Here is a 13,137-nt window from a genome sequence, read left to right as displayed (position 1 = left end):
TGTTTGTAGGCAACTTGCTGGGTACCAACACATAAAGCACCAGTGATTACTTCAAATACCATTAACCACATGATGCAGTTTTAAACATAGGACTTATATTTACATTACATTCAAGGTTTCTCCACAACAAATTTATGAAAAGAAAAAAATGTTCAGTTATCTGAATAACTTGTTTATTTAATGGCAGAGAATCTCAGATTTGTGTTAGTATAAATATTTGTGTTGGATTCTGTTTATATCCATTTTCCATGTAACATGATGACATATCTAGGTTGTTGGAGCTCAGACACCTGCACTATTTGTGAGACAGTATGACTGGATACTTGGGTTTCAAAACTGGGTCCAAAAAACATGGACAGTAAAAAGAAACTAAAGCCGTGTGTCACAGAGAGCCAAGAAAACTCCCAGTATACAGCTGGCACAGTTTACCAGCTGGTGTGGTATGAAGTTAAGTCATGCTGAGGGCCACAGTCATGGAGGGAAAATGAACATATTGTTTGACATAACAGCTTATCCATACACTGAAACTGATACTTTGTTGTGTTGACAACATCTATTTATGAAGCACAAAGAAACTGGAACGTTTCAAATTTCTTTTAGATTGTTTTATATCGTCTGACGATGAGCAAAAGTCTAGGGTTGCAAATAGGTCAAAATAAGAGAGTAACAATTTTTGGGGTTGGTGCGTTGGTTGAGAAATAACTGTAAAGCTGAAATTTGTATATTTTAGAGGTTATGTGTTCGTAATGACCCAAAAAATCAAGAAAAGCAAGACAAAACCAGTGTAAAAAGATTTAAAATATTGGCATTGTTAAGAAAGAATTGCTGTAGAGTAGGTACTCAAGTGTAACATCAATAAAACCAACATTCAGTGCAACAATGGGATTTTTCTGAACTTTTTTTTCGCTTTTAGCTTAAATCCAAACAACTCAGTCCTTGAAACAAGAGGTGAAATTTGTGCAATTCAGCCAGCATTAAAGTAAACCAAAGTCAGCAGAAATTAGATAATCTCAGTTGTGACTCCCAACACAGATAGGGGGGAATATTTACTCCCTGTTTTGCAGAAGGAGATATAATAATAGCAGTTGTGTCTGCATCAGTGGCCGTTTAGTAAAGCATCCTGTGTGAAAGTTGGAGCAGCTCATCCTGGTCCAGATCCTTTGTGAGGAGGCCATCCGCAGTAAATCTGCTCCACTCCACTCGCACAAAGGGTGGGGGTGGGCGTGCCACAGAATCAACAATGAAGGGAGTGGGACCTCTCAGACCTCTCTGAATACCGCCTCTGACCGGGCCCATGCAGATGACACAGGGAAATCTGGGGATTCCTTTGCTGGCCCGGACAAATAGGAAATCCTTTCTGCTTCAGTGTGACGACTTATTATGTCCATCAAGTTAGACTCCAAACTTTCTTTAAAGTTTCAGACAGCCTCCTTCATCCTGATACCCCTAAGTAACATGCAGAGCAACCAATCGTCCTCAAAAGTCACCTAATTAGAAAAAAGAGTGCGTCTCTGTGTAATTTAATCTCAGTATCCAGCTGTTCTTTTAAGGTCACAGAGGTTTGTTAGAGAACTTTAGTAAACAAAAGGCACCACGAAGAGCAAGGAGCACTGCAGCAAAAGGTATTATGCGAATTATTGACTCTGGAGGGTTGAATACATACATACCACACAGTATTGCCAGTCATTAGATCTGGTCATTTACCTTTACTCATTTTGCAGAATAAGAAAACCAGCTGGGTTTTTTCCACAGATCTTCTGAGTGAATCATCAAACAACTGCATCTGTTATGAGCTCAGCACTAGGAACTTCCTTACCATTGTTACCGTCAGGCTACACTCGTCACTAAAGCTTTTGTTGTTAAAAATAGCTTCTCTTAAGGGGGGAAAAGCCGCCGTGTCTGATTGTGAGGAAACACATGCCCAGTCATGAACACCCCGCTTAAGGCTTCCAACTTCAACTCTGCTCGTGTCCGGAGTCAAACGGGCTCAACCTTTAAAACGCAGGGGTCAAGAAACACTTGGTAGGTCATTTCCATGTTTGCAAGAAGCACATGAGGTGAGTGCCTTCAGAAGTTTGAATTTGCTGACTCTGAATCGTAGGCTTAAACCCACTTGGAAACAATGGAGAAACACACAAACCCCCTGCTGCTACTTTCATTAGGGTGAAAGAAGTTTTATCCCAAGGCTGAAAAACTTCTGATATTGTGATTTGAGTTTCAGGGGTAGTTGCCAAGGGTTAAAGTTAATTCAGCAGAAAATCTGGAACAAGAATTCACAACCAAATCAATGCTGAGCCAGGAATCTGCCCACCCCCCGACACTGCTTCATAAAACATCAGTTAAACAATACTGTAGCCACAGCTAGTACAGTAACGTTACAAGATCTTTAGTTCACTACTTGTATCACCATAATTAACACAGTTAAATAAAAGTACTACAAATGGTATTCTGTTTCTTTTATTCTCTGCATTTGCAGTGTCATGTAAAATATATTAACATATAGCAGTTTATTATACAACTCTTGAAGAAATGTGTAAAATGCTGCTTGTGCATTATGTTAGAGACTTCACCAAACTCAAACATTGAATTACTTTCAGGTAATCATAAAATACAAAATACTGAATCTAACCAAAATTTCAAACAGGAAGTCTAAGTAAGTAAATATATTTAGATTAGATTAACACATTACAAAGATAGTAATAAAAAATACGGTAAATGTTTATCTAACACATTTATTAAAAGTGCATTGACATAAAATCTCATTTAATCTTGTTATAATATTGTACAGTATAAAAAAACATAATTCTTTTGAATTAAACATTCAACTGTAAAAGTATTACAGTGTTGCAATAAGAAAGTAAAGGGTTGCGTTACAGATACCAAGAAATCTGAAAAGACCTTCATTGTGACATTAATTCAATCTAAAATGATATTTTATTTAACAGGATTTACCTAAAGCTGCTATTACCCTTATGGTGGACTTTGTTTTGAATTGCCTAGGTAAATGCAAATAAATGTTAATTCTATTTTTATGCTAATTAAGGTTTTGAAATGACTCATAATGAATTCATGATCAGCTTTCAAAGCGTTAAACTGACTGCTTTTCAAATTTATTGCATGTTATTAACCTTGAGTTAGAGCTCTGCCTCCAGACAGTAATATCTTTGGTCTGAAACACTGTGTTTCTAAAAAACGCAAACAACAGGATTTGACAGAATAACAAATTCTTTTCTGGCCTTGGTCTGATAAAGGTCCATGAAAACACTTGTGTCCTCAACTCTTCTGCAGGTCAGTGCCTGATGGAATCAAAACGGGATGATTAATGTGAGTTCTGAATACTGACCCAGCACTAAACAAGAGCCCAGTCCAATTCATCTGACTGATCCTATTGGTTTAAGTTTGATTGCAATGTTTTTATTCACCCTTGTATATTTTCTTTTATATTCTACATATCACATCATCATTTTAATTTTTTAGCAAGCTTTGTTCTGTTATACCTCTGTAAACTTGTTGTAGAGACCAGCTTATTCAGCAAGATGGCTCTTGTGCAGTTACGTTTCAGTTCTGAAGTCCAAGGGAGGAAACCACCAACACATTCAGAGGTCAGTCCCAGCAGACAGAACCCCCTGCCAGTCTCAGGGTGACCTTCCCAGGCAAAAACACCTGTGTTTCTAGATATTTCCCATTAGTGCTATCAGAGGCACGATGGTGCTGAGGTATAAGTTCAGTTCCCAGGGAAAGGTGTCACTACAGTCTGATTTTGGACTTAATCTAAGGCCCTTCTTGATTGACCACTTGGAGTAACTTGGAGTTCATTCCTCCTTTTACTCTCAAACCCCTTTTTTAAAGCCAGGTCAGGTATTTAGGGTCTCAAACTATTTGCAAAAACCTTGCAGTGATGGACACAGACACCACATGGTATTAAAGTCAAATCTTAATCAGTTAATCATACTCTGAACATTCATTCTGGATTCCAAATGAAATTTTCCCAAAACAGTAGTTAGATTTTTGTTCTTTTTCCTTCACCTCATTAATGTTATGGGTGAGATTACTAACATCCTAATGATTGATTCTACAATTGACTAGATCCTATATAATCACTCAGTTTCCAATTAAGGTGTCAGTATTGTGATTCTCAGAATAATTTAATTTTTCTAATATATTCCACTGATTCTTTTCTATGATATGCAGTTAGGACTCACCAATTAAGTAAAGGGTATATGCCCATCAGATGATTTTGCTAAGTATAGAGACTGCTAGGTAAATAAAATATTTTAATAATGAGACTAATAGAATTTTTAAAACATGAGTACAATTAAGTAGCTAAGCAATAGTAAACAGAAACAACCAGCTTTGTCGATTTTTGATTGCTTGATATCTCAGAGAAAAACTTTATGATCACATCACAGCCTGACAGCTAAATGCACCCACAGAAATTGTGAGGATCAGCCTTAAAAGAGCAGCAATCAGTTTTCAGCCAGGTTGCGGCTCCGCAAAGATACGGGAAACAAGAACAGGCAAGATTTGCAAAACCATCTTTCCATAAAATCTTTGTGGAGTTTTGTAAACTATAATTTTGGCAGAAATGTGATCTGCAGAGAAGCAGGTATTTGTTTAATTTATTTGTGGCACCCATCCCCTCCTTTCCTGAGAGCAAAGGATTACTTGTTTATATTGAGTTACATTCTTTTTCTTAATGCATCAAAATCGATCTGTTATACATTAAGCATTTTGGCATAAAGCAATAGCACAGGTGTATTCTTCTGCTCCTGAGCATTGTGATCATCTCTAGAACAGGTAAAAAGCAGATGTTCCTATAGAATGCAGCTCTCACTGTTACATCTGTATGTTTTTTTTTATTTCATGTCAAAACATTTGTTGTTAAGAATGTTTTTTAGTGATCTGAAAAGTGTGATTTCACCTAACTAATTTACCCACCCAGTAAAGGTAATTATTGGGAACTATAGAGAAAATATATCTAAATACTATACCATACTGAGTGTGGTGCACATAAGAGGGGACATGAGAAATATATATACTCTCTATTTAGCAAGATGTATTATACTCTACACACTATGACTGACTGCTCTGTCATTTTGACAACAGACTGAAATCCCACGTAGATTTTTTACTGCCACAATTCAGTGTGTGCACGTGCTGAATCATCATCAAGATCTGAACATTTGTTTTGTCAATTGGGCTATTACAACAGAAAAAACAAGATAATAGACACCCATAATCAATAACGTCTCAAAATGTCAGGCTCTTTATCTCTAAAATCTACTTCCTGGTTTGTACACTTTGAAACCTTAAGAGAAGAAGCCAATATCATTCACTGCTGTTGCTGTAGGAGGTGATGGAGATAAGCACCAGGCCCTCCATGATCCTTCAGACAATCGATGGATGTGAAGTCCATTTAGCTCAACCACAGAAAGTTAATGTTGCAAATGTCCACAAATCCGAATAAAATATATATATTAAGAAAGAAAATGTATACACTCAAACCCCTCAAATTGTTTTTGAGTAGTTTGATTAAGTGGATTAGTTGAACTGGTGTTGAAAAAAATTACAATTATATTTAATGTAATCTTGGAATATTGGATGCTTTTATGGTCATTTAATAATAGATGGCTACACAAGGTTGAAGCTAAATTATTGATAGCAAAGCAGAAACTGCTATACATTACATATCTGTCCCTTTTTTAGATTAGTTATAATTATGTGTGTAGTTTTATCTCAAGCAAAGCTGTTTTATCTGGAAGTTCTAGAGAAAATAGTTGGAATTGGAGTCAATTATGAAAGTTGATTATATCCATGTAGGTCACTTGGCTTCGTTTCCATGTCACTGAGCCCTGAAGAGGTCCATTATACCAGCTGTTCTGCATCAGAATATAAAAATAACATGTATAATCAATTTACCAGACATCGCTGTCATGGCAACACAAGTTCTTCAGTATACCAAGCAAGAGAGTAGAAATGTCTATCTTTTTTTATCCAAAATGTCAGAGAAGCTGAGTAAGGACCACGGAGCCCTGTCATTTTAGAGTCTGGTTTTGTTGACGGCACATTGTGGTGCTGATTCTAAATTATGTTCAGAAATGTTGTTTACCTCACAATCTGAGAACGTTCTGTGTAGAAGAAGATGAGTCTGAAGATGTTTTTCTATATACAGAGTTGATTACAAAACTATAAAACATAAAAGGCCTTTTTACCAGAAAACAATTAAGATTCTCCTGGACAGGAAGATGAAAATGTAAATTACAAAGTAATTTGTTAACCAAGAAATTTAAAAAAGCTGCTTCTATGGCCTCTACAGATATCTGAGAGTAATTAATTAAACATTCTTTTTCAGCCTCTACGTGGCTCTCATTGGTAGGTTTTTCTCTTTGTGACTGTGGCAGACTGCTGAGTGCAAAGACTTTGTTCCACTGATGAGGAGCAACATGCAGCTACACTGGTTCATGGTGGGAGAGAAGTGCTTGCATTTCATGAAAACAAACGGCTGGAAGAGTCCTCCCCTGACTACAGCTAAGAGTTCTGCATCGAAGCAGCTACAAGATTTTGTCAGCAATTTCATAACAACACCACGCAGGTCACACAACAGTGGGGAATAATTTAACTATAATAGCCAGAGCTTAGAGCTTCTATAAATTAAAAATAAAGTAATATTTGACTTATTTGGTAGAATATTTTACGGGAAATAACAGAAGAAAATCTGCTGCGACACAAATTCCTGTATTCAGTGGCTGAGAAGAGGCTTTAATTAAGGCTGGGAAAATGAACTCAGACAATGCTGTCAGCATTTCCCAGCCTGGGCTTGGAATGAAAACATTCATAACAATATGCATGTGCAGCACAATGAGCAACAAACCATTTGAACTGCAGAACTGCAGTTGTTGACAGGATAACACTGAATTAAAATGTATCCCACATTGCTGGAACTGAACCTCTCCATTGGAATATGTTCAGAATATTAATATCTAAGCTGTTTCAAAAGCTGCCTTTACCCACTGTCCTAACTTTAATGAAGTAAATTGATAAATCAGTGGATTTCATGCTTGACTCTTAAATATTGAGAAATTTTTGCTGATGTATCTCTAAAGATCTTATCCCTAGAGAAACCAACCCTTCTAGATTACATAGATTTTGAAGGATGTTCTAACTGACCATAATGACCATGGTTACTTTTTAAGAATTGAGGAAAAATCTTGCAAGCATGACAACATCACCCCAACTGTCAAGCATGGGGGTGGCAGCATCATATTGTAGGGATGTTTAGCAAGCAGGGGCAGGCACACTTCATAAAATAGATGGCATCATGAGAAAAGAACATTATGTGGAAATATTGAAGCAATATCTCAAGACGTTAGCCAGGAGGTTAAAGCTTGAGCACAAATGGGTCTTCCAAATGGACAATGACTCTAAACATCCGAGCACATTAGTTACAAAAATGGCTTAAGGACAACAAAGTTAGTGTTTTAGAGTGGCCATCAGAAAGCCCGGATTCAGTCCCATTGATTTGTGGGCAGAACTGAACAGTGTGTGTGAACAAAGCAGCCAGCAAACCTGACTCAATTACACCAGTTTTGTCAGTGGGAATAAGCCAAAATTCCAGCAAAACATTGTAAGAAGCTTGTGGAAAGTCAAAGAAAATGTTTGACCCAAGTCATGCAGTTTGAAGGGTAATTCTACCAAAAAAATAATTACATACAGTACAGACCAAAGTTTGGACACACTGACCTAAAATAACCTAAAACTGACCTAAAATAATAAACATTTAGTCTGATTTAATCCCTTACAATGATTAAAATTAATTGTACATCTTGTAATACAGTGTATGAAAATGTATTTCAACTGTATGTCTTTACTGTGGTCAGCCACTATAAGTCATGAGTTTTATCTGAACTAAAAATACAACCTCCAAAAATTTTCCCTTTAACTCTGACCCCATCACTCCCCTACAGCCACGTTTCCTTGTGTGGATTGGATTTTCAGAGTGATATGCAGTGTTAGTTTTCTGCCACATAAATAGTTTTGCATAAAAAACTATAGGTTAAGCTTTGGTTTCATCTGATCATAGCACCTTTTTTCACATGTTTGCTGTTTTTGTAGTTGTAAACTTTACTTTCCTTTATCCTGCCACCTCATTCTACTTTTTTATGTTTTTTTGTCACGAAAATGTACTTTTTTTCATCATGCAAAAGCACTTCGAATTGTCTTGTTGCTGAAATGTGTTCTACAAACAAACTTGCCTTGCCTTGTAAAGCAAATTAACACAATGTATCATTTTCCTTTCACTTCAAACTTATGTGTTATTTTATATTGGTCTATCACATAAAACCCCCTTAAAAACAACAAAGTTGTTGCAAGGCACTGCACCATACTTCATTATGCAATTCCTGGGAATATAATCAATTTAATACATAAATTCTACCTGTGAAAAGTCCAGCCCTTCTTATTTTATAAGCCAGTTTAACTTCAAACGTACTGTTGTGTCATTTTCTTTCTGCTTCTTTAAATAGATGCAACATGTATAAATAGTAATTTTAAATTGAGAAAAAAATCAGTTGTCAATCAGTATCCCTGCCTTACAATTAAGTTTTGTACAGGCAGTTTGAGTCCCTTAAGTGGTCTGGACTTCTTGGTGAAGCTTAAACAAACACTTGATAAAACGATCTGTTATGATGTGTTAACTAGACTCTCCCCCAATGGCTGCTGGAGTAAGCACCAGCCCCACCACAACTCTGCAATGATAAGTGGGTATAGGCAATGAATGGATGAATGGTTGGTTGGATGTTAACTTTAACAACCACTGGCATTTCATAAAAACTAAACAAAATCGTGCAGTACATTAAAAGGAACTATACCGCCATCTTGTGGCAATCAACAAAAGCACCTGTACCATTCATCTAATTACAAATGATTTATTTTACTTATACGTTTATTTTATTTGCTTAGGCAGCTCAAAACATCACACTGTCTACAGCAAAAACTATATAGGATTACATTAAATATGGACCGGTTAATTAATATAGCCATACAAGACCACAGGGGATGCCTACTCTCTACTTGTAAGAAGTATGAAAAATGAGCGCAAAATGGAAATGAAAGAAATTTTACTTATTTCAGCACTTGGGGGCGCTATAGTTACACTCAGTTGTATATTTCAGCTTTTATTATGACTCCCAGGGTCATAATCTCAGCGCGTCTGTATGCCAGTTGGTCCTCGCCCTTTATACTTTACTTTCTGTAGGCCTATAAACCGGGTATACCAAATACATCCATTAGATTTAACAGATACTGGACGTTAAATAAAGGCATCCAGACTGCTACGGCGTTGCAAGCACAAACTTGGGATAAAAATGAACTAAAAGAAAAGCCAATAAAGATCAATTTGCAGCATCAGTGTGGTGATTCCTATTCATAATATTTATTTTCACTGCATTTTATTTAGCTTATCTGAACATGGAGAAAAGATAAACAATGATCCTGATCCTTTGTGACCTTTGTGTTTCTTCTATTCTAATTCTTTATAATGTCTGCAGACAACCAGGAAACACAGACCTAAGCAGATAATAGAGACTGGCGTGGGGAGTAGTCAGCCGCGGAGCCCTTACTCATTGGTTGCCTCAGACACAGGAGATCTCCCTCTCACTCTCACATAAATGCGCTCCCACCGCCGACCGTGGCAGATAATCACAGGCCACTGAGAGGAGGACACACCTGCCACAGTTTTACGGGGATGCGTTTTGACTCACAAAAAGGTTCACGGTTTGACTCGTCAAGTTTTTCCTTCTAGCAATTTTGCAATTTTTGCGCGCATAGGCTCCTAAGCTGCGGTGTTCCCAATCCAAGATGACGGGGGTTTTTGAGAACCTGAACGCAGATATGCATTCGAACCAGATTACCTCAAACAGTTACCACAGCTTGCATAAATCGCAGGAGTCCCCGACTCTGCCGGTCTCCACGGCGACGGACAGCAGTTTTTACAACAACCAGCAGCCAGGCCATTGCGCTGGGTCTCCTTTTGGCCAGCTCGGCTCCTACCAGTACCACGGCAGCGCCACGGGCTCTGTCCCATATCCTAACGCAAAGTCATACGACCTTGCCTTTAATTCTTCGTATGGTGCATACGGCTCTTACGGTTCCAACTCCTCTCCTACTCCAGCCGAGACAGGTAATCTTTCCTATTGGACAGTGCACGCTTTTTTGCGAGTTTTACGCATTTGTTTATTATGTTTCTGATGCACAAATTAATAATACTTTCCACAATACCAATTATGTTATGATTAGAGACTACGTTTTGTTTTACACAACTGCTTTCGTCCTGTTTTAATAAATGATTTATTTTCAACCCAAACATCAAACTGGAGGATCTAGGTAATTACGTGTGTTTAATTGTTTCATGCAAACCGACACCGCTGCTAATGTGCAAAAAAGTTTTAACCCAAAGTTGCAAAATCCTTTTCGTGAAAGACCTAAATTGCTTTTGACTTTCCCATTAGAGAAAGAAGAAAGCGAGCCAGAAATCCGGATGGTTAATGGAAAACCAAAGAAGGTCAGGAAACCTCGAACCATTTATTCCAGCTTCCAACTGGCTGCTCTTCAGCGCAGGTTTCAAAAGACCCAGTATTTGGCTCTGCCAGAACGGGCCGAGCTGGCAGCTTCACTGGGCCTTACGCAAACACAGGTGGGTGAATTTGAGACTCGGCTTTGTGTTGTCAAATGTCAACTTTCTTATTTAAACTGACGAACAGAAATTTAAGCATGGAGAACATCGGTTAATCGGTATTGCTGTCTGTGTCCGGTTCAGGTCAAAATCTGGTTCCAGAACCGCCGATCCAAGTTCAAGAAGCTGTGGAAAAGCGGAGAGATTCCCCCAGAGCAACACGTTGCTTCCAGTGAATCTCCTCCGTGCGCGTCTCCGCCGACTACCGCCTGGGACTTTCCACAGACTCCGAGAATGAGCAGTGTCGGCTCCAGTTTACCTCAGAGCAGCGGCAGCCCTTCCAACACGACTTCGTCGTTTTTGGCAAACTACTCCTGGTATTCAACTACGAACTCTACAACGCATCTGCACCCTCCTCTGGTTCAGCATCACCACAACTCAGCCATAAGCGCTGGGACGATATTCTGAGACAAAAAAACAAAACATTGGTTTTAAAACGGACAATAAAAAAATGCCAATACCTTGATTTCACAGACCTCGTGTGCGTCTTTACGCGCAGAAACTAGCAGAAATGAACGAAGCAAGACAGGTTCATGGACTAGTTTTGATGCTGGTGAAGTGATAGACACAGATTTCTACACTTATTTTTGTATTTATTTATTTTCTTCGTGTGAGGGATGAATGAACCACTATTACCCAAAGCATTCACAACCTGGCCACGAGCCTACCTTTACGCGGACGTCACTTTCTTTTGACATTTTTTGAAAAAACAACAAAAAAACGACTTTTGACATCAGGACAGCCTGTCACAGATGTAGCGCAAATTATATCCTAACTGTATCGTGCCTTTTGCAATATGACCTCATTTTGTTCTGCGGGAAAATAGCGTATTCACTCCTCAAATAGCTTAGTTGATATGAATATACAGGAAGGTTAAATGTCTTTGTAAATAGCCTATTTTATCACAGCTTTTTTTACAGTCCATGTTGCTCTGAATCTTCTCTTAAGGATGTTGGTGCAAACTCATTAATCACCGTACAAGCTACTGATTGTTCCACCCCCTGATTAACTTGGATTGCATTTTATTGTGTTTTTGTCTTATTTATTTTAGCAGTGTTTCATATATGGTCAGACGTTATTTAAATAAAATGTTTCCTGTGATTATGCATTCAGCTTTTTATTTAGCCTACAGTTAGTGTGCTGGTTCGTTTAAAAATGTATTCTTTATAAGATGACTATTTTTTAAAACAGACATTTTACATACATTTTTGTTTAATTATTTTGATTGTAAAACAACGAATTACAAAATAATTGAAAATTCAAAAAACTTGAAATCCTCTATTTAGTTCATAAACTTTTATTAAATTATATTTAATTGTATATATCATGATAGTCTGATAGCTTACCGAAATACAGTCAAATGTCACGATTAAACATTTGCTGCACCTTTAAAAGTAGCATTAAAAGAAATAATTTGATTTATTCAGCTTTATTGATTACACTTTTCACATGAAATACAGAAACTGCTTAATTAGACAGCTGCACACACCCGCAGAATCTAACATAATTAACAGTTGAGCAATAATGGTATCTGTTAGCTTACACTCTAAGCAAGCATATTAGCTTTGAGTTCTTATTTATAAGAACTGTGATTGAGAAAACATTTCCAAAGGGTTTTAAAAGGAAAATGGTTATTAATTTAACAGAATTTAATTAAATTACTTACCGAATGCATTCATTCTCAAAATAAATTCTCTAACCATACAGCTATAAACACACCTAGGTACTTAAGGAATTTATAGCTTGATGAGAGGTGTTAGCTGTCCGTCTCCTTGGATGGTCTAGGTTGCTTAGCAACAGTTGCTATTGGTTAGCTTAGGCAATTTGACGTAAGTGAGAAAACGTTTAGGCTAGCTAAAGTTACGTTGACATTTTTAGCTCATTTAAAACAAGAACTTTGGAAGTATAAGTCTGCAAAGTTGGAAAACTAAATATATATATTTTTTACGAATGAATGGCAATTAACGTTCTTTTGCTATGACAACATACCATGACAGCCAAATTATCAAACTGTTTTCATATTTTAGAAGGGAAATCAAACGTGGTTATTTAACATGTGCTACACAATTAAAACGATACGTTTTAAACAGTTGTTTATTTTGCAAATTTAGGTTGGCTACATTTCCCACATTAAACGTGGAAACTCCTTGACAACTTAACTGTAAACACCTGTAGCTGCTAAAAACGTTATAGCAAATCAATTACGCTACTAGATCTTTGCTATTAGTTAGCTTGGTAAGTAACCATGGCCGTTGGTTAGCTTGGGTGATTTGGGTTAAACTAACAAACTAGCATTATTCCAATTAACCCCATTAATTAAATAAACCATGCTGTTTTGTGTAATTATTTTTACATATTTAATCTTCATGACAAACACTGGCAGGCAGCGATGAATCTTGCATGAATGC

At 37.3% G+C, this 13,137-nt stretch overlaps 2 protein-coding genes across 2 annotated transcripts in view; one reads left to right on the top strand and one right to left on the bottom strand.

Annotated features, from left to right (window-relative positions):
- The window catches only part of itga6a (integrin, alpha 6a), a 61,204-nt gene extending 50,106 nt beyond the window's left edge, over nt 1–11,098 (bottom strand). The window contains exon 1 of the mRNA XM_047370601.1: nt 10,989–11,098. The gene's annotated coding sequence lies outside the window, so the exon portion shown is untranslated. The remainder of the gene's footprint in view (nt 1–10,988) is intronic.
- dlx2a (distal-less homeobox 2a) lies at nt 9,680–11,835 on the top strand. The gene is made up of 3 exons (XM_047370602.1): nt 9,680–10,177; nt 10,506–10,690; nt 10,814–11,835. The coding sequence occupies exons 1-3, from the start codon at nt 9,856–9,858 to the stop codon at nt 11,135–11,137; spliced, it is 831 nt and encodes a 276-aa protein (XP_047226558.1). The 5' UTR covers nt 9,680–9,855; the 3' UTR covers nt 11,138–11,835.
- The last annotated feature ends 1,302 nt before the right edge of the window (nt 11,836–13,137 follow it).

Source organism: Girardinichthys multiradiatus, chromosome 7 (assembly GCF_021462225.1).
Source record: "Girardinichthys multiradiatus isolate DD_20200921_A chromosome 7, DD_fGirMul_XY1, whole genome shotgun sequence".
In the NCBI taxonomy this organism is placed as follows: Eukaryota; Metazoa; Chordata; class Actinopteri; order Cyprinodontiformes; family Goodeidae; genus Girardinichthys; species Girardinichthys multiradiatus.
This window is presented reverse-complemented; position numbering and strand designations above follow the sequence as displayed.

Bases quoted from the DNA above. Each gene is read 5' to 3' on its own strand.
- dlx2a (XM_047370602.1), top strand. From the start codon at position 9,856: ATGACGGGGGTTTTTGAGAACCTGAACGCAGATATGCATTCGAACCAG. The intron at 10,178-10,505 runs GTAATCTTTCCT...CTTTCCCATTAG, and splicing joins TCCTACTCCAGCCGAGACAG to AGAAAGAAGAAAGCGAGCCA. The intron at 10,691-10,813 runs GTGGGTGAATTT...TGTCCGGTTCAG, and splicing joins TGGGCCTTACGCAAACACAG to GTCAAAATCTGGTTCCAGAA.